Below are 26,312 nucleotides of genomic sequence, written 5' to 3' on the forward strand. Positions count from 1 at the left end.
GGCCCAGCCAGCAGCTCGGGCTTCCCTCGCGGGCAGGGACTCCCCGGCCACTGGGGGACCCTTCCTGCAGCCCCGTCACCCCGTGTGGCAGGAAGGAGGCTGCATACAAACAGGAACTGGGTTGTCAATAGGGGTTTCTTTAACTTTCTACTCCTGGGGGAATTTTTGTTTCTCTGTATTGTCACAGACATACAATAACTCCTCGCTTAATGTTGTAGTTATGTTCCTGAAAAATGTGAATTTAAATTAATCCAATTTCCCCGTAAGAATTAATATAAATGGGGGGGAGGAGGGAGTAGGTTCCAGGGAAATTTTTTTCACCAGATAAGACACTATATTTTTTTATATATATTGTGACAAAGCTCTGTCCTTGTCTCAGTGGGTTCTGCGCTTCCTGGTGGATTTCGCTAGCCTCAGAGGCTCATTGTGACCCCCCATGTAGCCCTTCACTCTCTAGAGGCAAGGGTCACAGCCTACTGAGCCATTTTCATCATAAGCCAGTAAGGGAGGTGAGGAGAAGCAACCTTCGCTCGCACAGTCTCTGTTGTCTCCCAGTCTTAGTGATTAATCTGGGCGGGGAGAGGGGATCCCGGCCTCGCCCTCTACTCCGGGCTCCAGCCCAGGGACCTTAATAATAGCAGCTATGGTAGCTGACTCTTTTTGAAGTAGGACATGTACAATTCCCTGGGCCACTTCCCCACAGCAGCCTCCACTTCTTTAATATCTACATTGGCCAAACTGGACAGTCACGACGCAAGAGGATAAATGGACACAAGTCAGATATCAGGAATGGCAATATACAAAAACCTGTAGGAGAACACTTCAACCTCCCTGGCCACACAATAGCAGATGTAAAGGTAGCCATCTTACAGCAAAAAAACTTCAGGACCAGACTCCAAAGAGAAACTGCTGAGCTCCAGTTCATTTGAAAATTTGACACCATCAGATCAGGTTTAAACAAAGACTGTGAATGGCTATCCAACTACAGAAGCAGTTTCTCCTCCCTTGGTGTTCACACCTCAACTGCTAGCAGAGCACCTCACCCTCCCTGATTGAACTAACCTAGTTATCTCCATACTGATTTATACCTGCCTCTGGAAATTTCCATTACTTGCATCTGAAGAAGTGAGGTTCTTACCCACAAAAGCTTATGCTCCCAATACTTCTGTTAGTCTTAAAGGTGCCACAGGACCCTCTGTTGCTTTTTACAGATTCAGACTAACGCGGCTACCCCTCTGATACACTACAATATTGTGGACAATGCTCCTTTAGTGTTCCAAGATTTATACTCCTCATGAGGCAGTCTGATGATATGTTGTTGACGGCCACATAAGTAACTACACTGAGTAAAGCAGCATAAGAACCTCTAGCTTGTAAAAATCTGCCTTCACTAGTAAGAGTCTATGGTGTCCATATGAATTGACATAACGTACAGTATTGGATTAAAAGGAATATTTCAGATAAGTAAATTCCTTTTCTCATTTGTAGTTCTTTGAAGCAGATGAGCAGCACAAACGTTTGGAATCTGAGCTGAAAAATAGACTTGAGGTTTTGGAAACAGATGCTGCCCAGCATCAAGCAGTGGTGGATAGTTTAACCCGGAAATACATTGATACCATAGAAAAACTGCAGAATGATAAAACCAAATTAGAAGTAAGTTTTTACAATTGTACTTTACTAAAATGCCTAAAAAGTTTTGTAAAGAAAACATTTTTGCATGTATTAGTACTTACATTGTGGGGTTCTGTTTTTTGCATAAAGATCAAGTCTCAGACACTAGAAAGAGAAGCTAAGGAATGTAGATTTCGAGCAGAAGAATGGTAAGTTCTTATGTTAAAAATAAATTTTTTCATTTTTCTTAAAGTAAACCAACCAGAGAAGTAATTCCTCTACATTCCTACAGCAATTGGATACCGTCATATACACTCATTCTGGTAAAAGAGTTACTTAGTGCTTTGTTAGTTTCACGTCAACAAGTAACAGTGGTACATGGGTATCAAGGCCACTTTGATTTTATCTAGGAAAAGGAAATGAAATAAATTGATCTCATCTCTACATGTTGATCAGCTACTGTGTTCTCCTAGAGATCTCTCTATCCATCCTCCTTGATATCTGACAAGACAGCAGCTCTTGCACATGTTGTTAAAATCCTGTTATGCAGAGCTCTTTAGTTCAGTGTTCTTTCTTCAGCAAGAATGCTAGGTAGTTGTGAAACTATAAAGTTTGTGAAAAATTGTGGAATTGTTGTTTTAGAGGGATGTTGTCATTGTAGAAGAGATATTTGTCTGAAATGTTATAACTTGTGTAGTTACAAGTAACACCTGTAAATAAGTTTACAGAAGTAAGTTATTGATGGTGTGTGTGTACAATGTCTGAGTAGAATCTTTTATTCTACAGTATGAGCAATGAGCAATGTTTGTCTCATAGACTTGTGTCTTTATAAAATTCATAACTATTAGATTTCAGTTGAACAAAATACAGGTGAATAGAAATATGAATAATTATTTTTACAGAGCTCTTTGCTTTGCAGCATAGGCTACTAGGTTATCGGCACTAAATATAGGACTCTGAAATGCTTGTGGCACTTCTGTAACAAGTATGCAACAAATAAATATACTTGTAGCTACCTGAATTATTCCCCACTCACTCACTGTGGGGTGAAACAATGCAGGTTATTTTCTGACTTGGAGAAGTAAAAGGATCCTAAATGTGACATACTTTGGAACTGAATTAAGTTTTCATATAGTGTGTAATACAGTTTAGAAATAACGTAAAGGTTACTTTAACAGTAAATTGACTCTTGGAATGCAACATGGTTATTCAGCTGTCTGGCTTTCTGTGCACTTCTCATTGTATTGGGAGGGAGAAATGAAGAACTTGAAAATCCTGATCACATAAACGTCAGTCTTGCTGTGCCTATCCTGTGTCTCCTTACTCATATTGCGATCTCTTTCGCTCTTTTAAAAACTCTGGAAAAATGTGGATAGTATTTGAACCCGGGACCACAGCTTAAGGTATAACTTGAAATGTTATTGATTTACTTAAACAAGGTTTGTAAGGTTATCCTGTTTTTCTACCCAGTCAGCAGCAGTTAAAGAACCTTCATGCAGATTTGGGTCGGCGATTGGATGACTCTTTATGCATAATCAATGAAAAAGTACCTTTCAATGACACAAGTAGGTATTTCATTGATTTCTCCCCCCCACCCCCCCCAAATTCAGTCTTAAATTGGGCATTCCTGTGGGAAAAGTGACAACCTTGTGAATTAAACAGGTATTAGGCCCAAAAAACCCAGGAAGCTGAACTGTCTCCCATTACAGCGACTTGTAATGGTGCATTAATGATGCTCGATATATGTAATGTTTAGTTGGCACTTCTATTCTAACTTACTGGTCTTTAAAGCCATTAATTGTGTGGTAAATACAACTTAAAGCTCTATAGAGGGTGTCTTAAACTCTCCTATAACCTACCATCTGATCAACTTAAATTGGACAGAATATTATAAAAAGAGAGGGTAATTCTGTTAATTTACCAAGGCCCTCCCATGGATGGCTCTTTAGGCGGTTATATCCAAGAGGGTTCTGTCAGGCAAGGAGAGTACAGTTGTTAACATAGGTTATTGCTTAGATGGGAGGAGAGTACTACCTGGAAAAAAATCTCAATGTCAAGTGGCAGTTTCTCAAATGTATAATGGCCTTGCTTGAGGATCCCACAGAAAAGCTTGATGCTTGGTTAAAGGCCAGCAACAAAGGCAAATCTAAACTGAACTCTCCATATCCCAAGGAAGGTCCTAATTTCTCAGATTCTTTAGCATATCCAGCAGTGGGTTTCTTCCTTTTTCCTAGGAGTGTGGAGACAGGTAAGACGATTGAACCTGGACTGGGCAGGTTTAGGACTACATTTCTCTCTTGACGCTATCCACATTCTCTGCCTCCCGGTAGAGCATATAGCAGGAAGCAGCCCTCTGTTTTTACTTTTTAATATGGCTTCACAACTGTACTTTTTATACCTCCATGTCCAGATATTCAGCCTAACTCGCTCTTTGCTGAAAAAATACTTTGGGATTTTGACATGGAATTTGACCTGAGTCGGCCTGCCCCTTCTCTTCCCTTCCCCCACCCCATCTGCTGCAAAGTGGCCAAAAAGAAAAAGGACAGGGTGAGGGTCGGAAAGTGCTCAGCTTCTGTATCTCTCCTGTAGCTTCATGTTAAGGGAGAGTTGGCATGCTTTGCCAGGCTCCCCAGCAGAAGGGACCGAGCCCAGGCAAGCAGAGAAGGGCAGAATTGTCCTAGAATGTTTTGAAGGATTCTCATCCCATTCTAGGCAACGTATGGTCTGGGTCACAGAGGGCTACTTGGGCAGGCAACAGGATACCCTCTGTTCCCCATAGAGCAGGACTTAGTGCCAGAAGAGCCTGAAGAGAGTGAGGAAAAGAAGCAGCAGCAGTAGTAACAGAATTGCATTGTAGGGCTTTTACCTGTCCTTTGAGCCATCATCCACAGTGGAACAAGTAATGGGCTTAGCAAAGTTAGCTTCCCAAACCTTGAAGTCAGGCTATACAAGATGCCAGGCTCTCTAGCTCCTTGGCAGCCTTGTGGGAAATTTGCTGAGGAACTGATGACCTGGCTCCTCAACAGCTGTGTTTGTGGGCTGCCACAGGTTAGGAGATGGGAGCCCTTGCTTCCAGGATCCCCAGCAGCTTGTCTGGTGTGTTGCCATGAAGCCAGAGTTCCCAGGGAACATATTTTGTTTTGGAAACACCAAAACATTCACTCCATGGGGACATTTTGGTGTTTCTGTAATGAAATTCATTTCCTGCAAACATTTTCAAGGGTTTTGGCCTTTTATCCTGATTTGGGGGACCCATTTTTTCCCAAAAACCTTAGATTTTTTTCAGAGGAGAAATTCACTTTCCTGCCCAGTCTGTTGCTTATTCACCATCTCACTGCTCTTCGAAAACAGTTCTGGTCTTGCTCTCCCACGTCAGTGTTGCCTAAGCTGAAATCAGTTGTTGCTCTCTTTAAAACTTGGACACAAGATATGTTTGCCATGTTTCTCTTCAACACCTACATGTTCTTCTTTCTGAGGTCTGAGAGATCTTTGCTGGTTGGGCTGCCTACAAGGGGAGCTTAGAGTTTTCCCTCATAATTTCTCTTTTCTTGTGAGATTAGGATTCAGTAATCTTGGATACAATTCTTGCTCTTCAGAACAAACAGCTGTGACCTACAATACTGTTCATGACAGTTCCTCACGTTTATCACCAGCAAAAAATAAACAAGTTTGTCAAATATAAATAATATAAAAAGGACAGTGCATAAGTTGCTTTGAAATACTTTGTTTCCTCTTCCTGTGCAAATTGACTTAAAATATGGATCTCTTCAATTAAACAAAAATATGAATGTGGATTTCAAATGCTAACAATTGGCCAAATAAGTCTCTGTAAAACTTAACATGTTTTCTAGCTCTAAATTCCTGAAGAAGTGGACCCATGCCAAATTGATGAGCACTTTTAATTTAGTGATAGTTTTATGTCTAGAATAGCGTGTACTATAATGAAAAATTGAAAATCTCAAAATAACTTTAACTGGTTTATGCCCTTTTATTTTTTCTCTTGAAGCACAAGAACAAATTACAAACTAACAAAAAAAATGGTGAAATATGTAATCTTAAGGAATACATTGCCTTATGTGCTAAATCTGACGTTTTAATAAAAGGTCATCTTGAGTTATGAGAAAATGTTTTTTGAAAGTCTGAAAACTCCTTAATGGTAGAAAAGTATTCTTTCTACCCCACTTACTCTGACTCCACCAGTCACTGGATAAATGTTTTTTACTGTCTCTTGTAAGTTTTGGCCTTTAAATTTGGGTTTTTAGACTGTTAAAAACTAGGGCTATCAAGTGATTAAAAAAATTAATCATGATTACCGTATATACTCGTTCATTAGCCCGTTCGTTTATAAGCTGACCCGCCGAGATGGTTAGGTAAAAATAGCAAAAACTGTATGACCCTTTCATAAGCTGATCCTATATTTCAGGGATTGGCAAACTTTGGCTCCTGGCCAGTTAGAGTAAGCTGCTAGTGGACCTGGACGTTTTGTTTACCTGGAGCATTCACAGGCATGGAGCCCCTCGGCTCCCAGTGTCCGTGGTTTGCTGCTCCCAGCCAATGGGACCTGCGGGAAGTGGCGCACCACTTCCTGCAGCTCCCATTGGCTGGGAACAGCGAACCGCGGCCACAGGGAGCCGAGGGGCTCCATGCCTTCAGACTCTCCAGGTAAACAAAATGGCAATGTATTAGATATTCAATTCAATTCTTCCATAGAGTTTAAAATCATCAAATTTTGGTGTAGACCCGTTTATAAGCCGATTCCCGCCCTTCGATGTGTCACTTTTTTACCAAAAATATTCGGCTTATGAACGAGTATATATGGTAATTGTGCGATTAATCGCACTGTTAATAATAGAATACCATTATTGAAATATTTTTGGATATTCTACATTTTCATATATATTGATTTCAATTACAACACAATACAAAGTATACAGTACTCACTTTATATTTATTTTTGATTACAAGTATTTGCACTGTAAAAAAACAAAAATAGTATTTTTCAATTCACCCAATACAAGTATTGTAGTGCAGTCTCTTTATCATGAAAGTTGAACTTACAAATGTAGAATTATATACAGAAAATAACTGCATTCAAAAATAAAACCATGTAAAACTTTAGAACCTGCAAGTCCACTCAGTCTTACTTCTTGTTCAGTCAGTCACTCAGACAAACAAGTTTGTTTATATTTTCAGGAGATAATGCTGCTCACTTCTTGTTTACAATGTCACCTGAAAATGAGAACAGGCATTCTCATAGCACTGTTGTAGTTGGCGTCACAAGATATTTATGTGCCAGATGCGCTAAAGATTCATATGTCCCTTCATGCTTCAACCACCATTCCAGCGGACATACGTCCATGCTGATGATGGGTTCTGATTGATAACAGTCCAAAGCAGTGCGGACTGATACATGTTCATTTTCATTATCTGAGTCAGTTGCCACCAGCAGAAGGTTGATTTTCTCTTTTGGTGGTTCAGGTTCTATAGGCACTTCAGATTCTTAAACCTTGGGTCGAGTACTGTAGCTATCTTTCGAAATCTCACATTGGTACCTTCTTTGCATTTTGTCAAATCTGTAGTGAAAGTGTTTTAAAATGTGCTGGGTCATCATCCGAGACTGCTATAACATGAAATACATGGCAGAATGTGGGTAAAACAGAGCAGGGGATGTACAATTCTGCCCCAAGGAGTTCAATCACAAATTTAATTAACGCATTATTCTTTTAATGAGTGTCATCAGCATGGAAGCATGTCCTCTGGAATGGTAGCCGAAGCATGAAGGAGCATATGAATGTTTAGCATATTTGGCACATAAATTCCTTGCAATGCCGGCTACAAAAGTGCCATGCAAATGCCTCACTTTCTGGTGACGTAGATAAGAAGAGGGCAGCATTATCTCCTGTAAATGTAAACAAACTTGTTTGTCTTAGCGATTGGCTGAACAAGAAATAGGACTGGGTGGACTTGTAGGCTCTGAAGTTTTACATTCTTTTGGTTTTGAGTGCAGTTGTGTAACAAAAAAGTCTACATTTGTAAGTTGCACTTTCACAACACAGAGATTGCACCACAGTAATTGTATGAGGTGAATTGAAAAATACAATTTCTTTTTGTTTCTTTCACAGTGTAGCGGCACAAACAGCAACCCTCCACTTTTGCAACTAGCTGCATTTTCTGACACACAAAAGTGAAGGTTACTGGGCATGCTCAGTTTGGGTGAGCATGCTCAATGCACCCAAAGTAGGGAATTGGGAGAGGGAGCTTTTTGTGTCACACCGGCCCCCTGGAGCACAGTGCGGCCATGCCACCCGGGCCAACCCGCTGGAACATGCTGCGGCCGAGCTGCCCGGTCTGGCCTGCTGGAGCAGGCTGCGGCCAGGCCAGAGACATCCTCCCCAGATAAGGTGGGAAGGGATGAGATGGGGAGAGTGTGGGGGTCCTGGGCTAGGGGTGGGGGGTGGTCACAGGTTACTCCCCTGACCCCCAGCTTCTCCCCCCCCCAACATTTTCCCACCAGTTGCTCTTCTGGCCCGTCAGGGTAAGCAGCTGGTGCGCTGGGACACTTTGTTTACTTGGGTTTACCTCTGTGCCTGCGGAGGCTCGAGGTAAACAAACCATCTCAGCCCACCAGTGGCTTATCCTGATGGCCTGGGAGCCAAAGTTTGCTGATCCCTGAATTATAGGGTCGGCTTATGAACAAGTCAAAAAATTTCCATTTTTACTTATCCATCTTGGGGGGAGGGGTCGGCTTATAAACGAACTGGCTTATGATCGAGTATATACTTTGATTTGAATTTCAACACAGAATACAATATATATATATATATATATATATATATATATATATATATATATATATATATAAAAATGTAAAAGCATCCAAAATATTTAATACATTTCAGTTGGGATTCTATTGTTTAATTTTTTTGAGTTAATCGTATGAGTTAACTGCGATTAATAGACAGCCCTATTAAAAACCATAAAAATCCAGATTTAGAATGGAAGTGCCATTTCAGCCACAACTTGCTCACAGTAATGATGCTAATGTGGGGATATTCATTGTGATTATTTTGAAAATCAAATGATTTTTTTGTTCAGGTATATACTGTTTAGTATCAGCTACAATTTTTCTTTGCCAAATCTGTAAAATTTATTTTAAACTCAGTGACGTTGTGGTAATGCAGACTAAACATTAAATTTATCAGATTTCATTGTTAGACTGTCACAAGAATTTAATGTAAAAACAGGACTCCATTATTTGTATGTGTAACTGTCAATTTTTGGCTTGTAGGATCTAGTCAATATAATGCTCTTAATGTACCATTACACAATAGAAGATGTCAGGTAAGTAATAACCTTACATGGCTTAACCTGTAAAAGTCTATTGTTTTTTTACATAAATGAAATATGAATGTTTAAGACAAAAATGTAAATATCCTATTGAGCTTGACACTGAGCAATAAGCCAGCAGGCTATTTCGGCTGCACTGCTTTTATAATTACACTTCAGTGCAATTCCCTCCTCGAATCCTCTTTATTTTACAAAAGCACAGATCATTCAAGTTCCACTGCTGTGCTCTGGGCAGGCTCAGTGGAGGAGTGCTATGTTTCCCAGAGGCCCCACCTTATTGTATCATAAAGTTCCGGATCAGAGCAAGTCCACTTGCAGTTGACTGGTGGTTATACTACTATTGTGTTTTGCTGGTGCTTTTGCTGATGATGTGGGCTGATGCTGCTTCCATGGCTCTGCTAGGGTCATGGAAGGGAAGAGGAACCACTGGATGTAGTATGAAGGTTCCTGATTACAGCATGCAGGGATTCCTTCAGAAAGATTGCTATGACTGCCCTCTGCTCTTCAGGAGCCTCTCTGAAGAGAATGGGCTCACTGTCTCAGTGGCCGTAGCCAAGCTGGGATGGCTGCCACTGGCCTGTTTTGTGATGGAGATAGTCTAGCTCCAGGCAATTGCTGAGTGGTAGGGTCTGGCTGAACCAATGCTTGAAGTGACCTCCCTTCTTGGGCTGTGGGAATATGGTGTCAGTCAATCTCTTACCCTGCCTCTGATACAGAAGCAGATCCATACTGGTTGGTCACTAATCTACAGTCTTGAAAATCTGTTTTCAGGGCAGATTTTTGCACCTGTAATTTTATTGCATTAATGAGGTTCTACTGTAATTGCACCGATTGAAATACACAGGGGACACCAAAACAGGAGGAGGAGAGTGTTGTGTTTGGGGTAGGTTAGGGAAATAGACAATAAAAAGAAATGTGTGAGGTACTATATCTGGGGAGACTCAACAGACAGTGAAATTTTATAACATAGATTTTGTCTAGACAGGACAGAATAAGGAAAAAAAAACATGGGGCGATGGTAATAAGTTGTGAAGGTAGGGTTACAGGATACGTCTACAGTAAAGCACCACCAGAAAACTAGGTTACATGAAAAGGAATATACTGTCTTAAGTTAAAGACTTTCTTAAGCTATTCTTGGGATATTGTATGCAATTTTGTAGTAATAGGCATGATGGTTTGGTTTAAAAAGTTACTTTGGAACAAACAGATTCACAAAGGTATTTTGGCATCTAAAGATTTAGATAGGTGCCTAGTGGCTTTTAGTAAAGCACCTAAGCAAGTTTCAATGGGAGTCAAGTGCCTCACGTGCATAGGTGACTTATTCAATCCCACTCAGTGCCTATCTACATCTTTAGGTGTTGAACTCCCATTGAAGCTTTTTTAAATACAGCTAGGCACCTAAATACCTTTGTAAATTTGGCTCCTTGTTATTGAGTTTCTAAGTATTGAAATACTTAAATTATAAAATGAAAGTAGTTTAGAAAATTGGTACAGCAAAATGCTGGTGCAATGCTGCATGATATAAAAGCATTCTGTATCTTTCATAGAGTGGCATTCTGCAATTCCAGATGCCTTTGTTGTCCCACCGCACAACATATTAAGACCCACATTTTAAAACATGGTAAACATTAAAACCATATACGCTGATCTCTGAACACAGTCCTGTCCTGTCCTTCAGGCAGAAAGATCTAAATCACAATAGGGAGTCAAACTTGATAGGAGTTATAGATAATAAAAACTGTTCTTGTCCCATCTAATTATAAGCAGTGTTGTTTTAAGGTCTCCATTTAAATAAAGTGTATTTGTTGTAACTGAAATATACCAACTGTAACTGTTTGTTAAAGCTGAAGTTGCGGGACATTGCTGGTCAGGCTTTGGCTTTCGTTCAGGATCTTGTGACAGCACTTCTGAACTTTCACACTTACATGGAACAGAGAGTCCAGATTTTTCCCATTGACTCTGCCACTGATACTATATCACCATTAAATCAGAAGGTAAACTTATTTTTTTCAGTTAATATTGTACAGAAACTTGATTACCTTATACTTTGGCCTGTTCCTGATCTCCTCTGATCACTCTCATGGGAAACACCTTATCCTTCCCTTATTGGAGCAACATTAATAATTTCTGAAGGAGCAGTCTTTCTTCTTGAGGGTCACTGCTGTGACAGGAATCCTTTGGGTGCAGGAGAGGGGATGGTTGTAGAGAATCCTATTTTCCCCCCCTCCCTGTGCCTTCACTACATGAGCAGTACAGTGGTCAAAACAAGGCTCTTCTAGAAGCATAGAAGCCAAACTAAATTGCATTTATGAAATGAGTCAGCAGATTACCTTCAAATATCTAAGTATTACATTACCTGAGAGCTGTCCTTTCTTTTTAATAGCTGCTATAAGAATATTTTGAGATGGAGGAACATGAGGATGAGAAGAATGTGAGGAACAGAGAAAGGCCTAGCTAACTGTATACATTTACATCTCTGTAATAGGAAACTAAAAGGGAATATTAGAGGTGGAAGTGTTATGGTTCGCATACAATTAACTTTTGAACTCTGTTCCCAAGTTATTCATTGTCTTACTGTCTGATCTTGGGCTACCTGTCTGTTTAACCATGCTTTTGTTCTAGAGGGATTATAAAGCTTTGTGTCCGTACAGTGCTTTGAGCTATTCTTAGGGCTTGTTTACACTGGCAATTTACAGCGCTGCAACTTTCTCGCACAGGAGTGTGAAAAAACACCCCACTGAGTGCAGCAAATTTCAGCGCTGTAAAGTGCCAGTGTAGACAGTGCCCCTCATGGAGGTGGGTTTTTTTTTTTTGTTTTTTGGGGGGTTTTTTTTTTTTTTTTTTTTTTTTTTTTTTTTTTTTTTAAAGAGCGCTGGGAGAGCAGCACTGCACCACGACCACACAAGCCACGTTAAAGCGCTGCCACGGCAGACTAGCCCTTAGATGGAAGTGGCTGTGGAAGGGGTTGTATAGAAAACATTAATACTACCTGCAATGAAATCTTTTCCTACAGCATAATATATTGTTCAGAGTTGTTGATCATATTCCATGTGATTGTCTGTTTCTTTCTATGGGACAAAGCTCAGAATATAACTTTGTCTACCCACACTTTGCTGTAACCCAGAGCTGTCATTGCTCTGAGATGTTGGACCTAGACTTTCAGTGCCCAGAATAGCACTTAAATGGTTGGACAACCCAGTTTACTTTTGGCAACTGTAACTGTGGAAGACTTTTCCATTCTTTAGCCTTCTTATCTAATAGTTTGGACTTCTAATATATTCCAAATTATTTAGCTTGGGTACTAAGCTAAAAGTTATCTTCTCCATTCTCAAGGTCGCTAATACTGTTGCTAGTACTATTAATTAAATAGCTCTGCACTTCGAGCTACAAGAATTAGCTTTTTAGTAATTTGGTTCTGTGGTAGATTTCAGGAGCAGAACAGAAAATAGATTAAAAAGTCAGACACTTTTAACATCCAATTTACTTGCATTCCTCTATGTATAGTGCAGTGTTAATTTAACTTCCAAAGTGCAGTTGTACTCTGAAAAGTGACTGTGCAGTAACAGCACAATCTTACATTGATCTGGTCCCTTTGTATGTTCAGTGCCATATCAACTGACTTAAATAACAAATTCTTCCTTTTTACAAATCCTTATAGCACTGCAAAGGCAACACAGCTGAGTGTATAAGCTGTTCGTACTTGGTCTTCTACATCCCAAGAATTTTTGTTGACATTCCAGTCACTTACACCTATGCAAACACATTGAAGACCAGGCCGCTATACTGGTATCTTTGGGGGCTTAGTGCCCCGCAGAACTTTCCGTGGTGGTGGTATGATGGCAGATCCGACCCAGCTTGACTCTGAGTCCATGGTGAATTTGCAGAGCTGGCTATTGGAAAATCTCATTTTTACTTGTGAATTGAACACATTTGATTTGAAAATCATTGAAACACAAAATAGCAATTCACAATAGCCCCTTGTCTAAAATTGCTGTGCAGAGCAGGTCTGCATAATTCAATTTAAGTGAATTTAGTAGTTGTGTAAGTATCCAGCTGGACAGTTATGAAGCCTGATATTATATTTTATCCACAGAACAGACATGGTGTGGGCAATGGCAATGTAAACTATCTCAAACTGTTCACAATTGGCACCTCTGGGTACTACTGCAATGCTGTGACTGGGGTCCTAGTGGGGAGCCAGCTGTGGTCACTCAATTAGGGTGTCAAGTATCAGAGGGGTAGCCATGTTAGTCTGGATCTGTAAAAAGCAACAGAGAGTCCTGTGGCAGCTTTAAGACTAACAGATGTAGGGTGAACTGCAAAGAATGAGGCAGACAATCCCCAAAAAGCTGGTGGATATTCCAATACTTAGATCAGGGGTAGGCAACCTTTCAGAAGTGGTGTGCTGAGTCTTCATTTATTCACTTTAATTTAAGGTTTCGCGTGCCGGTAATACATTTTAACGTTTTTTTAGAAGGGGTCTCTCTCTAATTGTATATTATATAACTAAACTATTGTATGTAAAGTAAACAAGGTTTTCAAAATGTTTAAGAAGCTTCATTTAAAATTAAATTAAAATGCTGATCTTACGCCGCCAGCCTGCTCAGCCCGCTGGGTGGGGGGTGGGAGGTTCAGGGCAGAGGGCTGGGGTGTGGGGGGGGACTCGAGGTCAGGGCACAAGGCTGGGTGTGTGTGGGGGTTCAGGGCAGATGGTTGGATGTTGGGGGGGACTCGAGGTCAGGGCAGAGGGCTGGGGTGTGTGGACGTGCAGGGCACAAGACTGGGTGTGGGGGGGGTTCAGGGCAGAGGGCTGGGTTGTGTGTGGAGGTGCAGGGCAGAAAGCTGGGTGTTGGCGACTCAAGGTCAGGGCAGAGGGCTGGGGGGGGTGGGGGATGTGGGGGGGTGCAGGGCAGAGGGATGGGTGTGTGTTGGGGTGGGGAGGTGCAGGGCAGAAGGCTGGGGTGCTCGGCTCGTGGGGGTGCTCCTAGCCCCCTGCACTGAGCGGCTCATGGCAGGGGGCTGGGAGGGATATGACCTGTTCCACCCCCTTCCCCCAGGCCCGTCCCTACCTCTCTCTCGCGGAGCAGCGAGCATGCTGTGCTCGGCTCTGCTCCTCTGGGAGGAGGAGGGGCCGGAATGCACCACATTGTGGGAAGAAACAGGGAGGGGGGAGGGGAGCGTGGCTGCTGCAGGACCAAGCTTCTGGCTCCTGCCCCCGCAGGGGAGAACAGTGGGCGGGGGGTGGGGCTGAGTGAGGCGGGGGGCCGGGACCCTCTCCCCACCACTCTCCCCTGCGGGGGCAGGAGGCAGAAGCTTGATCCTGCGGCAGCCAAGCTTCCCCCTCCCCCTTCTTCCCACAGTATGGTGCATTCCGGCCCCTCCTCCTCCTCCTCCTCCTCTCAGTGGGCAGCAGCGTGCCACTCAGAATCGGCTTGCGTGTCATGTTTGGCACGTGTGCCGTAGGTTGCCGACCCCTGACTTAGATTCACCAAACCAGCACAAACAGCTTCTTTATTACTTTACTTGTTACTCAGAAGTCCAAACAACACAGTTCCCTTAAAGTGATCCAGCCTCAGGCTCCCATCCAGGTACCCACATCAAATATGGTGAAAATTTCTGTAAATCTTATTTCATCATATAAAATAACAGGTTCTACCAATCCCAAAGGATCGGACACATTACCTCCGAGGTTAATGAATGTTTCAGATCTTATCCAAATACACACTACAGCCAATTCTTATTAACTAAACTAAAATTTATTAAAAAACGAGAGAGAGAGTATGGTTAAAAGATCAATATACATAGACATGAGCTCAATCTATTGAGGTTCAGATTCATAGCCGAGATGGTGAGCTTCATAGTTGCAAAGAGTTCCTTTAGAATTCAGTTAATCGGTTATAGTCCAATGTCCAAATCTCATATTCAGGCGTACCAACGTAACCGGGACCTCAGTCTTCCGACTCAAACTTCCTGAGACTCAAATCACTGCTGCTATTTGATCCTTCATCTTCTAATAGTCTCCGATTCAGTAGTTTAGGTATTTTTTTTTCTTCTTCTGTCCTCTGAGCCTTTTCTGTGACCTGGTCTTATTCTCACCCTTTCGTGGTCTAATTGTTGCAATACATTCTTGTTTCCAGTGCTTCCTCTGTGGCTCTCCAACAGTTGAGTATCTCATGTCAAAGCTTCTCCTGAAGCTTTCTTTTATTATCTATCTGCTTGACAAGTGTGATCTCAGTTTCTCCACTGAGTTGTCCAAAAATGTCCCCTCTCTGTGCTATGGAATTGTGGGTTAGCACACACTTACTGATGTATTTTCCCCCAACTCCAGGTTTTGTCTGACTCTTTCAAGCTATTCCTAAACTTTCAGAGAAGATGTGGATAGTTCTAGGTTCAAGTATTACTTTTTTCTTTGTGTATTCAGCATCAGACAAGATAGCTCCGAGTCCTGTCAATACAACTTGAGAACATTCTGCTTGTGGTACTTCAACATCCTTAGATTTACCAGTTGCCCTTTGTTTAATCCTTCTTTGTGCATGTCTGAATGTCAAGAGCTCTAAGCACCACTTTCCTCTTGTTAACATTAGACTACATTGCATCACACTTTTTTTATTTTTGTAGGGTCCTTACAGTATATCTGGTAGGGGCTTCTAGATGCTACTGCAATATAAATAATACCTGTGGGTAAATGAAGCCAAATCCTTTTATGGGGGAAATAAAATAAAAAAAAGTTTACTTTGAATTATTATGGCTTCAGTCAGGATTTGTAGAATAAATTGCTTAAAAATTCTGTGGTGTCAGTACAGTTGAAAGCCAGTGTTCTTCTTATGCATCTTCATGGGTTCATAACCTAATAAGAATGCACATCTTAAAAGCACTATTGTTCTAAAGTAGACCTCTTTGGAAGAGAAAGTTGTCATAACACTTTTTTTTAAAGGGTTCTTAATGAAGCTTTACTTTTAAGGCAGCTCATTAGTTTTCTGTAAGTGAGCTTTAGGGAGATAGAGGTTCTGACTACTGTGCATAGCCATAAAAAAATTCCATCTTCCTTTTCTGAGGTATTTGCTCCAGTATCCCTGACCAGAATTTGCTTTCAGTGTCTTTTCCTTCCCAAAATAGTGCAGGGTATGGCTGCCCATCAGTAGGGGTGTATACCTTTTGTGAAGCACTTTGGGATCCTTCACAATGAAAAGTGCTATATTAATGTGAAATATTCATCTGTCAGCTTTGAGCAATCTGTAATCTTTACTAGCAAGTGCCACTTAAACCTCTTTGTATTCAGTTCTCACAGTATCTTCATGAGAATGCATCCTATGTTCGTCCTCTGGAGGAAGGAATGCTTCACTTGTTTGAGAGTATTACAGAAGATACAGTGACTGTGCTGGTAATATTTTTGATCTTATTTTTTCCTGATGAAAAATAAATCTTTACTGTGCAAATAGCTCTTAAATCTGGTTATCTTTTCCTTAGGAAACAACTGTGAAATTGAAGGTCTTTTCTGAACATTTAACTTCCTACACATGTTTTCTCAGGAAGATTCTTCCTTATCAGTTAAAAAGGTATTTTCCTCTTGAAATCTGTTGAGTTCTAGCTTGTATTACCAACCCCAACTCCTCAAAAGTCATCAGCCCACCCCCAAAACACCAATCGATTGGCTTAAAAAACACGAGATTTAAAAAAAAATATTTTAGGGTTTTCTGGCTTTCTGGCTTTTGAGGCAGTAAGCAGCATTTGGGACACACTTGCCAGGTTTTGCCTGCAACCACGAGGCCTAGAGACTTACATTTGAAAAAAGAAAGCTGAAGTTCTCATGGTTGCAGTCGCTATGAGTTTGAGAAAAATAACAAATATTGTGAATCTTGTGATAAATCCAGGAGATTTGACAACTGTGGAATCACTTTAAGTGAGGTTGTTTAATGAAATCATTGAGTTCCTGGGTCTGCCCCAGGCTTGGATATTTGTCATGGAATACTTATGGCATCTTCGAATTTGCACCTGTAAAACAAAGCCACATGCCTGTCCCCTTTGCAGGTTGTCTTCTTTCTCTCCTTATTCCTGTGCAGATCTTATTTCCTGCCCCGTTGGGTGGGTTGGAAGGGAGGTGGATTGTGCCTTCAAAATAATACTCAAAATTGGGGTATGGGCTAGGAGGTGTGGAAGGAGAGAAAGGTCTTGTCCTACCCCCATCCCCTCCCCTGTCTCTATTTTGTTTGTACATTGCCTAGCTCAATGGGGCCCTGTTCCATGCCTGAGCTTACTAGATGCTAAGATACTACAAATAATAAATAAGTCATTAACAGGAAAGAAAATGAAGCACCAGTATGGTGGGTACTGGAAGTGGAAAAACATCTTTTTTCCATTATTCGTAGGTTATGAATAATCTAAAATTATCTAAAGTACTCCTAGTTGATCCATATGCTGCGGAAGATCAACACTGCCCTTGTAAAGTGAAATCATGCCTCATCAATCTATCAGGATTCTTTGAGGGTGTCAACAAGAATGTGGACAGGAATGATCCAGCTGATATGGTGTACTTGGACTTTCAGAAAGCTTTGATAAGGTCCCATACCAAAGGTTCTTGAGCAAAGTACGCAGTCATGAGATAAGAGGAAAGGTCCTCTCAATGATCAATGACTGTTAAAACATAAGAAACAAGGGGTAGAAATAAATGGTCAGTTTTCGCAATGGAGAGAGGTAAATAGCGGGCCTCCCCAAGGATCTGTACTGGGACCTGTGATATTCAACATATTCATAAAGATACCTGGATAAAGGGGTAAACAGAGAGGTGGCAAAATTTGAAGATGATAGTTAAGTCCAAAGCTAACTGTGAAGAGTTACAAAGGGATTTGACAAACTGGCAGATGAAATTCAGTGTTGATAAATGCAAAGTAATGCACGTTGGAAAACATTAATCCCAATGATGCATACAAAATAAGTGGTAACAACTAATTTAGACCCCATCAAGAAAGAGATCTTGGAGTCATCATGGAGACATCTGCTCAATATGCAGCAGCAATCAACCCCCCTTGCCCCCCCCCCCCCCCCCCCAAAAAAAAAACTAACAATGTTAGGAACCATTAGGAACGCTATCAATAATAAGAAAATATAATGACACTATATAAATCCCTGTTTGCCCTCGCCTTGAATACTGCATACAGTTCTGGTCAACCCATCACAAAAAGATATATTAGAATTGGAGAAGATTTAGAGAAGGGGAACAAAAATGATTACGGTATGGAACAGATTCCATATGAAGAGAGGTTTAAAAAGATTTGGAATGGTTAGTTTAGAAAAGAAACAACTAAGAAGGGAATATGATGGAAGCTTTTATAAAATCATGAATGGTGTGGAGAAAGTGAACAGGCAAGTGTTGTTTGCCTCTTTATGTAACACAAGAACTAGGGGGGGTCACCCAATGAAATTAATAGGCAGCAGGGTTAAAACACAAGGAAGTACTTCTTCACACAACACAGTCAACTGTGGAACTCGTTGCCAGAGAATGTTGTGAAGGCCAAAAGTATAACTGGATTCAAAAAAAGAATTGGATAAGTTTGTGGAGGATAGATCCATCAATGTTTGGCCTTGGCTACACTTGCAAGTTACAGCTCTGTAAAGCCTCCCCTAGCGCTGTAACTCACTCCCCATCCACACTGGCAGGGCACTTACAGCGCTGTATCTCTCTGGGTACACCGCTGCAGGTACTTCACATCTCCGAGAGGAATAACAGCTGCAGCGGAGTGGCTACGACTCACGGGTGTGAGTGTAAAGGCTTGCAGTGCTGTACTAATCACCTTGTCAAGTGGCCAATCCTCTCCATTGTTGTGACCGGCTGCAGGAATGCGGAAGTGCCGGTTTCAAAGCTCGTACCACAGAGAAAAGCAAACAGTTTGCAGCTTGCTTTGAGTGAGTAAATGAATGAGCAGGGGGCTGGGAGTTCGGAACTTGCAAAATAGAGAGCTGACGTGCTCCAAAAAGCACTCTCGCTCCCGCCACACTCCCTGTCACAATCCACCCCACCTCCCCGTTTTGAAAAGTACGTTGCAGCCACATGAATGCTGGGATAGCTGCCCATAATGCACCGCTCCCAACACAGCTGCAAATGTGGCAAGTGTGGCCACACCACTGCGCTGGCAGCTGTCAGTGTGGACAGACTGCAGCGCTTTTCCCCACTCAGCTGTACGAAGACAGGTTTACCTCAGAGCTCTGTACAGCTGCAAGTGTAGCCAAGGCCTTTGTTAGCCAAGGTGGTCAGGGATGCAATCCCAGGCTCTGGGTGTCCCTAAACCTCTGACTGCCAGAAGCTGGGACTGGATGAGAGGGGATGGATCACTTAAGTGCCCTATTCAGAGGAAATGAACAGAAGCACATGGCATTGACCACTGTTGGAAGACTGGGTACTAGGCTGGATGGACCATTGGTCTGACCCACTATGGCCCTTCTTATGTTCTTATAAAGAAATAAAATTCTCAGCCCCTTTCTTTCTTGTTACTTCTCTGACTCAGAATTTAAACAGCAGCAGAGACGTTTATCCTGTTGATTATGAAAATTTAGCATTTGTTTGGCAAGATATTCACTTTAAAAAATAAATTCATATATTCCTAGTTTGGAAGAAGAGTGTGAATCTTCTCTTTGCACAGCTGCTTTAAGAGCCAGGAATCTGGAGCTCCACAATGATATGAAGAAGATTACTGCAGTCTTTGAGAAGTTACACGTATACATTAGTCTTATTGTCTTACCAAGTAAGTGTCCATTATGGCTCCAATCTGTTCGAATATGAAGGATGCTAATGCTTCCTGGTTTTGAACCAACCATATGCAAATATGAAACAAAAAAATAGGTCTTCACGGGACATAATAATGCACTCGCTAAGCTATAGGGGTTACACGTTAAATGCTGTTTTGTAGAAAAAAGATGAAATGGGCCATTAGCTTTTGTAGTATAATCACTTGTTCCTTTATATCTTATACTGGCTTAAAAAGCCTACAGGAGAGCATTCAATCTTCAATTATTAGGTCAGAACCTTCTAGCACTTCCTCATCACCACCAAAACCGCCAGCTTCCCCCCGCCCCTCACACAAACAAAATACAACCCAAACAAATGTGTAAGGTATCTTTCTAACTATAGTAGTATGTAAGTGAAACACAAAAAAAATCACGTAAACATCAGTTTAATGCTGTAAAATAAACATTGAAATATATAGTGGCAAAGTAAAAGAAGCAGCAAATGAGATGTAACTGATCAGTGGATTGACCCTAATTGACCCTTTATAGAGGGGGAAAAAAGGGCTCCTGGTAAAAATAACCATTATCTTGGATAGTAAAAGATATTGCAACAACTGTGTAGATTTCATACTACATAGTGAATTGATTTTCCAAACCAAAATACTCTGGTGTAATTGCAATGTCTGAGCAAAATCTAAAGTTTAGAAGACTGACTTGCTTATGTTAGCAAAATTCAATTTTTTTTTTAAAAAAAAGATTTCATTAATAATTATGGGTCAAGTTCAGTTAACAAGTCTTGCTTCCTCAGTGCTAAAGATATAACCTGCAAATATTTCCACCATTCGGAAACCAGATAACTTTCAGGGTTTGATATATTTTTTATATTGATCATTGAATATAGACTTGTCAACTTTCTTGCATGGTTTTTAGGTATAAAACCAGAAGGGCTGCTTCGGACAAATTACAGTTCAGTATTCATACACATTGCTGCAGGTCTTCATGGATTTCATAATGTTATGAAAGGTGAGAATAAACGAGGGGTAAGCAATTTAAAATGGGCTATGTCTTAATTATTGAATGCCTGGTTTTGAAAGTTAGGCTAAGTATATCTACATCCAGTAATTTAGCTTGTAAAGGTTTATGTTAAAGGTTGAAAGACGTAAAATTAGACCACCGAACATAATTTTAGTTTGCAGGTTTGTGTATGTGTATTGTGGTGCCTCCACTGTTCTGGCTGTCGCATTCATTCTTGTGAGTAGGCTGGGTATTAAAATAGACAATAATACTGCTCTGGGTGCTTCAGAGAGCAGGATTCTTCTGGTTTCAGTGCTCTGCTCACTCTAATGAAACTGACATGTAGAGTGGAAGGACAATGAAATGTACATTCTATAATCATAGGACTGGAAAGGACCCTGAGAGGTCATCTAGTCCCCTGCATTCATGCCAGGACTTATCTAGACCATCCCTGACAGGTGTTTGTCTAACCTGCTCTTAAAAATCTCCAATGATGGAGATTCCACAACCTCCCTAGGCAATGTATTCCAGTGCTTAACCGCCCTGACAGGAAGTTTTCCTAATGTCCAACTTAAACCTCCCCTGCTGTAATTTAAGCCCATTGCTTCTTGTCCTATCCTCAGAGGTTAAGAACAATTCTTCTCCCTCCTCCTTGTAACAACGTTTTATGTACTTGAACCTGTCCTTTCTTAGTCTTCTCTGTTCCAGACTAAAGAAACCCATTTTTTTCAGTCTTCCCTCATAGGTCATGTTTTCTAGACCTTTAATCACTTTTGTTGCTCTTCTACTACCTCCCAGCAGGGCCGGCTCCAGGCACCAGCTTCTCAAGCAGGTGCTTGGGGCGGCAGCTCCGGAGAGGGGCAGCAGGTCCGGGTATTCGGTGGCAATTCGGTGGACGGTCCCTCACTCCGCCTGGGAGTGAAGGACCTCCTGCCGAATTGCCGCCGCAGATCACGATCGCGGCTTTTTTGTTTTGTTTTGTTTTGGCTGCTTGGGGCGGCCAAAACCCTGGAGCCGGCCCTGCTTCCCAGAATGATGATCGCTTTTTTTTTGCAACAGTGTTACACTGTTGACTCATATTTAGTTAGTGGTCCGCTATGACCCCCAGATCCCTTTCCGCAGTACTCCTTCCTAGGCAATCATTTCCCATTTTGTATGTGTGCAATTGATTGTTCCTTCCTAAATTGAGTACTTTGCATTTGTCCTTATTTAATTGCATCCTATTTACTTCAGACCATTTCTCCAGTTTGTCCAGATCATTTTGAATTTTAATCCTATCCTCCAAAGCACTTGCAACCCCTCCCAGCTTGGTATCGTCCACAAACTTTATAAGTGTACTCTCTATGCCATTATCTAAATCATTGATGAAGATATTGAACAGAACCGGACCCACAACTGATCCCTGTGGGACCCCACTCATTATGCCCATCCAGCATGACACTGAACCACTGATAACTACTCTCTGTGAACAGTTTTCCACCCAGTTTTGCATCCACCTTATAGTAGCTCCATCTAGGTTGCATTTCCCTAGTTTGTTTATGAGAGAGTCATGCGTGACCGTATGAAAAGCTTTACTAAAGTCAAGATACGCCACGTCTACAGCTCCCCCTGCCCCCATCTACCCGCCTATGAAATGTATGTGCATGACCACTATCATAAACATCACAGCTGATGGAGTGTCTCCACCATCTGATACTGGAATTTTCCTAACAGTTTTCTCCATGGAGGGGATAGGGCTGAGGATTTTCTCTGAACTAGAATATGTATACTAAATGAGAAACTTGAGAGCTGCTCAGCTCTGCTGACTTTTTCACAGAAGGTATAATTTAATGATGTATAGAAGACATCGCTATATTGTGCAAACAAACTGTATTGTATTTGACTTTTTTTATTAGTGCTAGTTGGTTACTAATTTTGGCAGGAGGATTAATTCAAATTATTTTAAAATGCCTTTACAAAATGCTAAATGTTGTTGGAACTCTTTCTAGAACCAAGACTATTGAGGTTTTTGGCCCTAAAGGAAAGAAGGGTAAATTTAGTTGACTTATTTTTATACTGTAACTCTAGTCAGCTGCATAAATATTAACATTCTGTAATTGTCAATGAGATATTTCCATTGTTCAGTCTGTTAGCAATATTACTGCAGTTTATTACTACATACTACGGTTCATGTTTTTAAAAGGTGGTTGTACTGGAGATCATTGGTTCAATCTTAATTTTATTTTTGTTTTCAATACACCCTTACAAAATGGACAAATTATCATTAAAGCAATAACAGACACAATAGGTTTACTGGGAACCAGAGGATATGTTGTTGAAAGAGACTAACGAAGATTCCTTGCTGAACAAAAATCTCCAGAAAGAGGAGGAGAAATTGTTGCACCATTAGGATGGTGAAAAGCTGCTGAGAAGTTTTGGGTTTCTTCTACTTTCCATATCATAGTTCATAATATGTTCATAGTAGCCAGGTGTCTAAGTCGGAAGAGTCTTTTCTAGCATGTATTTTTTTTCATAGCACAGACTTGTCACAACAATCCCTCTTTCTAGTGCTCGTGAGCTGCTGCAACCTTGAGCAATTCATTTAGGGTCATATTTTCAGAAGTGCCCAGCATCCACTAGCTCTTAATTGACAGCAATTAAGGGTGGGGTATAGGAAAGAATATAATGTAGTATGTAGACAATTAACACAATGTAATTGTTTTCATTTAGAAATTTCCAAGCACTACAGTCAGAAAGCTGCCTTAGAACACGAGCTTCCAACAGCCACACAGAAACTTATAACAACAAATGACTGCATCTTGTCCTCGGTAGTGGCTTTAACAAATGGAGCAGGCAAGGTAATTTGTTTCCTAGCCAAAATCTAATGGTGTCAGCCTAGATTTAGAGTTTAAAATCTCTCACTTTTCTGAAAGATTTAACTCATGTATAAAGATCTCAGGATATCACAAAGTATGTAAAGATTAAGGCTGTCGATTAATCGCAGTTAAAAAAATTAATCGCAGTTTTAATCGCACTATTAAAACAATTCACTATAGAAATTTATTAAATATTTTGGATGTTTTTCTGCATTTTCATAGATATTTTATTCTGTACTGTAATTGAAATCAAAGTCTATGTTTTTGATTACAAATATTTTCACTGCAAAACGACAAAAGAGATGGTATTTTTCAATTCACCTCATACAAGTACTGTAGTGCAATCTTTGTTGTGAAAGTGCAACTTACAAGTGTAGATTTTTGTTGCAGTTACATAACTGCACTCAAAAATAAAAGATTGTAAAACTTCAGAGCCTACTTCCACTCAGTCCTACTTCTTGTTCAGCCAATCACCAAGACAAGCAACTTTGTTTACATTTACAAGAGATAATGCTGCCCTCTTCTTATTTACAATGTCACCAGAAAGTGAGAACAGGCATTTGCTTAGCACTTTTGTATCTGGCATTGCAAGGTATTTACGTGCCAGATATGCTAAACATTTGTATGCCCCTTCATGTTCTGGCCACCATTCCAGAGGACATGCTTCAATGCTTTTTAAAAAAAAAAAAAAAAAAAAAAAAAGCATTAATTGAATTGGTGGCTGAACTCCTTGGGGCAGAATTGTATGTCCCCTGCTCTGTTTTACCCGCATTCTGCCATATATTTTATGTTATAGCAGTCTTGGATGATGATCCAATATGTGTTGTTCATTTTAAGAACACTTTCACTACAAATTTGACGAAACGCAAAGAAGGTACCAATGTGAGATTTCGAAAGATAGCTACAGCACTTGACTTAAAGTTTAAGAATCTGAAATGCCTTCCAAAATCTGAGCGGGAGGAGGTGTGGAGCATGCTTTCAGAAGTCTTAAAAGAGAAAAATTCCGATGCAGAAACTACAGAACCTGAACCACCAAAAAAGCAAATCAACCTTCTGCTGGTGGCATCTGACTCAAATAATGAAAATGAACACGTCGGTCCACATTACTTTTGTCAAGGCTGCTTCCCAACTCTGAACTTTAGGGTACAAATGTGGGGGCCTGCATGAAAACTTCTAAGCTTAACTACCAGCTTAGATCTGGTCTGCTGCCATCACTCCCAAATGTGCTAATTCCCTTCCCTAGGTAGCCTTGAGGGACTCTTCACCAATTCCCTGGTGAATACAGATCTAAACCCCTTGGATCTTAAAACAAGGAGAAATTAACCATCCTCCCTCCTACCTCCCACCAACTCCTGGTGGATCAAGATCCAACCCCCTTGGATCTAAAAACAAGGAAAAATCATTCAGGTTCTTAAAAAGAAGGCTTTTAATTAAAGAAAAAGGTAAAAATCATCTCTGTAAAATCAGGATGGAAACTAACTTTACAGGGTAATCAAACTTAAAGAGCCCAGAGGAACCCCCTCTAGCCTTAGGTTCAAAGTTACAGCAAACAGAGATAAACACTCTAGCAAAAAGGTACATTTACAAGTTAAAAAAACAAAGATGAAAAACTAACACGCCTTGCCTGGCTGTTTGTTTACAAGTTGGAAATATGAGAGACTTGTTCAGAAAGATTTGGAGAGCCTGGATTGATGTCTGGTCCCTCTCAGTCCCAAGAGCGAACAACCCCCAAAACAAAGAGCACAAACAAAAGCCTTCCCCCCCCAACCAAGATTTGAAAGTATCTTGTCCCCTTATTGGTCCTTTGGGTCAGATGCCAGCCAGGTTACCTGAGCTTCTTAACCCTTTTACAGGTAAAAGGATTTTGGAGTCTCTGGCCAGGAGGGCTTTTTATAGTACTGTACATAGGAGGGCTTTTTATAGTACTGTACACAGGAGGGCTGTTTATAGTTATGACAACTTTGGATTGTTATCAAGTAGAATCCATCATCAGCATGTCCTGTGGACTGGTGGTTGAAGATGAAGAGACACATAAATATCTTGCGACGCCGGCTACAACAGTGCCATAAGAACGCCTGTTCTCACTTTCAGATGACATTGTAAACAAGAAGCGGGCAACATTATCTCCGGCAAATGTAAACAAACTTGTTTGTCTGAGCAGTTGGCTGAACAATAAGTAGGACTGAGTGAACTTGCAGGCTCTAAAATTTTACATTTGTTTTATTTTTGAATGCAGTTTTTTGTACATAATTCTACATTTGTAAGTTCAACTTTCATGGTAGAGATTGCATTACAGTACTTGTATTAGGTGAATTGAAAAATACTATTTCTTTTTGTTTTTTAAGGTGCAAATACTTGTAATCAAAATAAATATAAAGTGAGTGCTGTACACTTTGTATTCTGTGTTGTAATTTGAAATCAATATGTTTGAAAATGTAGAAAACATCCAAAAATATTTAAATAAATCGTATTCTATTTAATGGTGCGATTAATCACGATTAATTTTTTTAATTGCTTGACAGCCCTAGTAAAGATCTGTTATATTCTAAGATTTCCAGATCCATTTTTAAAAAGCTATTTGCAAATTAGTTTGCTACTGTTGTGATACATCGCAGTACTACGAAAGATACATGCTTAATAGGGGAGCAGGCATGATTGCGAATGATCTTTGTTTAGTTCATGCCTGTGCAATATGTGAGTTTTGTAAAGCCCCTAATAAATTTGTACTTGCAATTTTGCTATGAACTTCAGTTCCATGACTATTCT

At 40.7% G+C, this 26,312-nt stretch overlaps 1 protein-coding gene across 3 annotated transcripts in view; it reads left to right on the top strand.

Annotated features, from left to right (window-relative positions):
* Nucleotides 1-26,312, top strand: part of PPP1R21 (protein phosphatase 1 regulatory subunit 21) — a 79,301-nt gene that overhangs the window by 23,992 nt on the left and 28,997 nt on the right. For all 3 annotated transcript variants that reach the window (XR_004644954.1, XM_034764336.1, XM_034764335.1), the window contains exons 5-14: nt 1,489-1,653; nt 1,762-1,820; nt 3,082-3,176; nt 8,900-8,952; nt 10,803-10,952; nt 16,238-16,339; nt 16,426-16,514; nt 19,558-19,694; nt 20,608-20,700; nt 23,401-23,528. Coding sequence is in view for 2 of the 3 variants with exons in the window: in XM_034764336.1 (XP_034620227.1) it covers nt 1,489-1,653; nt 1,762-1,820; nt 3,082-3,176; nt 8,900-8,952; nt 10,803-10,952; nt 16,238-16,339; nt 16,426-16,514; nt 19,558-19,694; nt 20,608-20,700; nt 23,401-23,528 (1,071 nt within the window). In the remaining variant the exon portion in view is untranslated. The remainder of the gene's footprint in view (nt 1-1,488; nt 1,654-1,761; nt 1,821-3,081; nt 3,177-8,899; nt 8,953-10,802; nt 10,953-16,237; nt 16,340-16,425; nt 16,515-19,557; nt 19,695-20,607; nt 20,701-23,400; nt 23,529-26,312) is intronic.

This window comes from Trachemys scripta, chromosome 3, assembly GCF_013100865.1.
Source record: "Trachemys scripta elegans isolate TJP31775 chromosome 3, CAS_Tse_1.0, whole genome shotgun sequence".
NCBI lineage: Eukaryota > Metazoa > Chordata > Testudines > Emydidae > Trachemys > Trachemys scripta.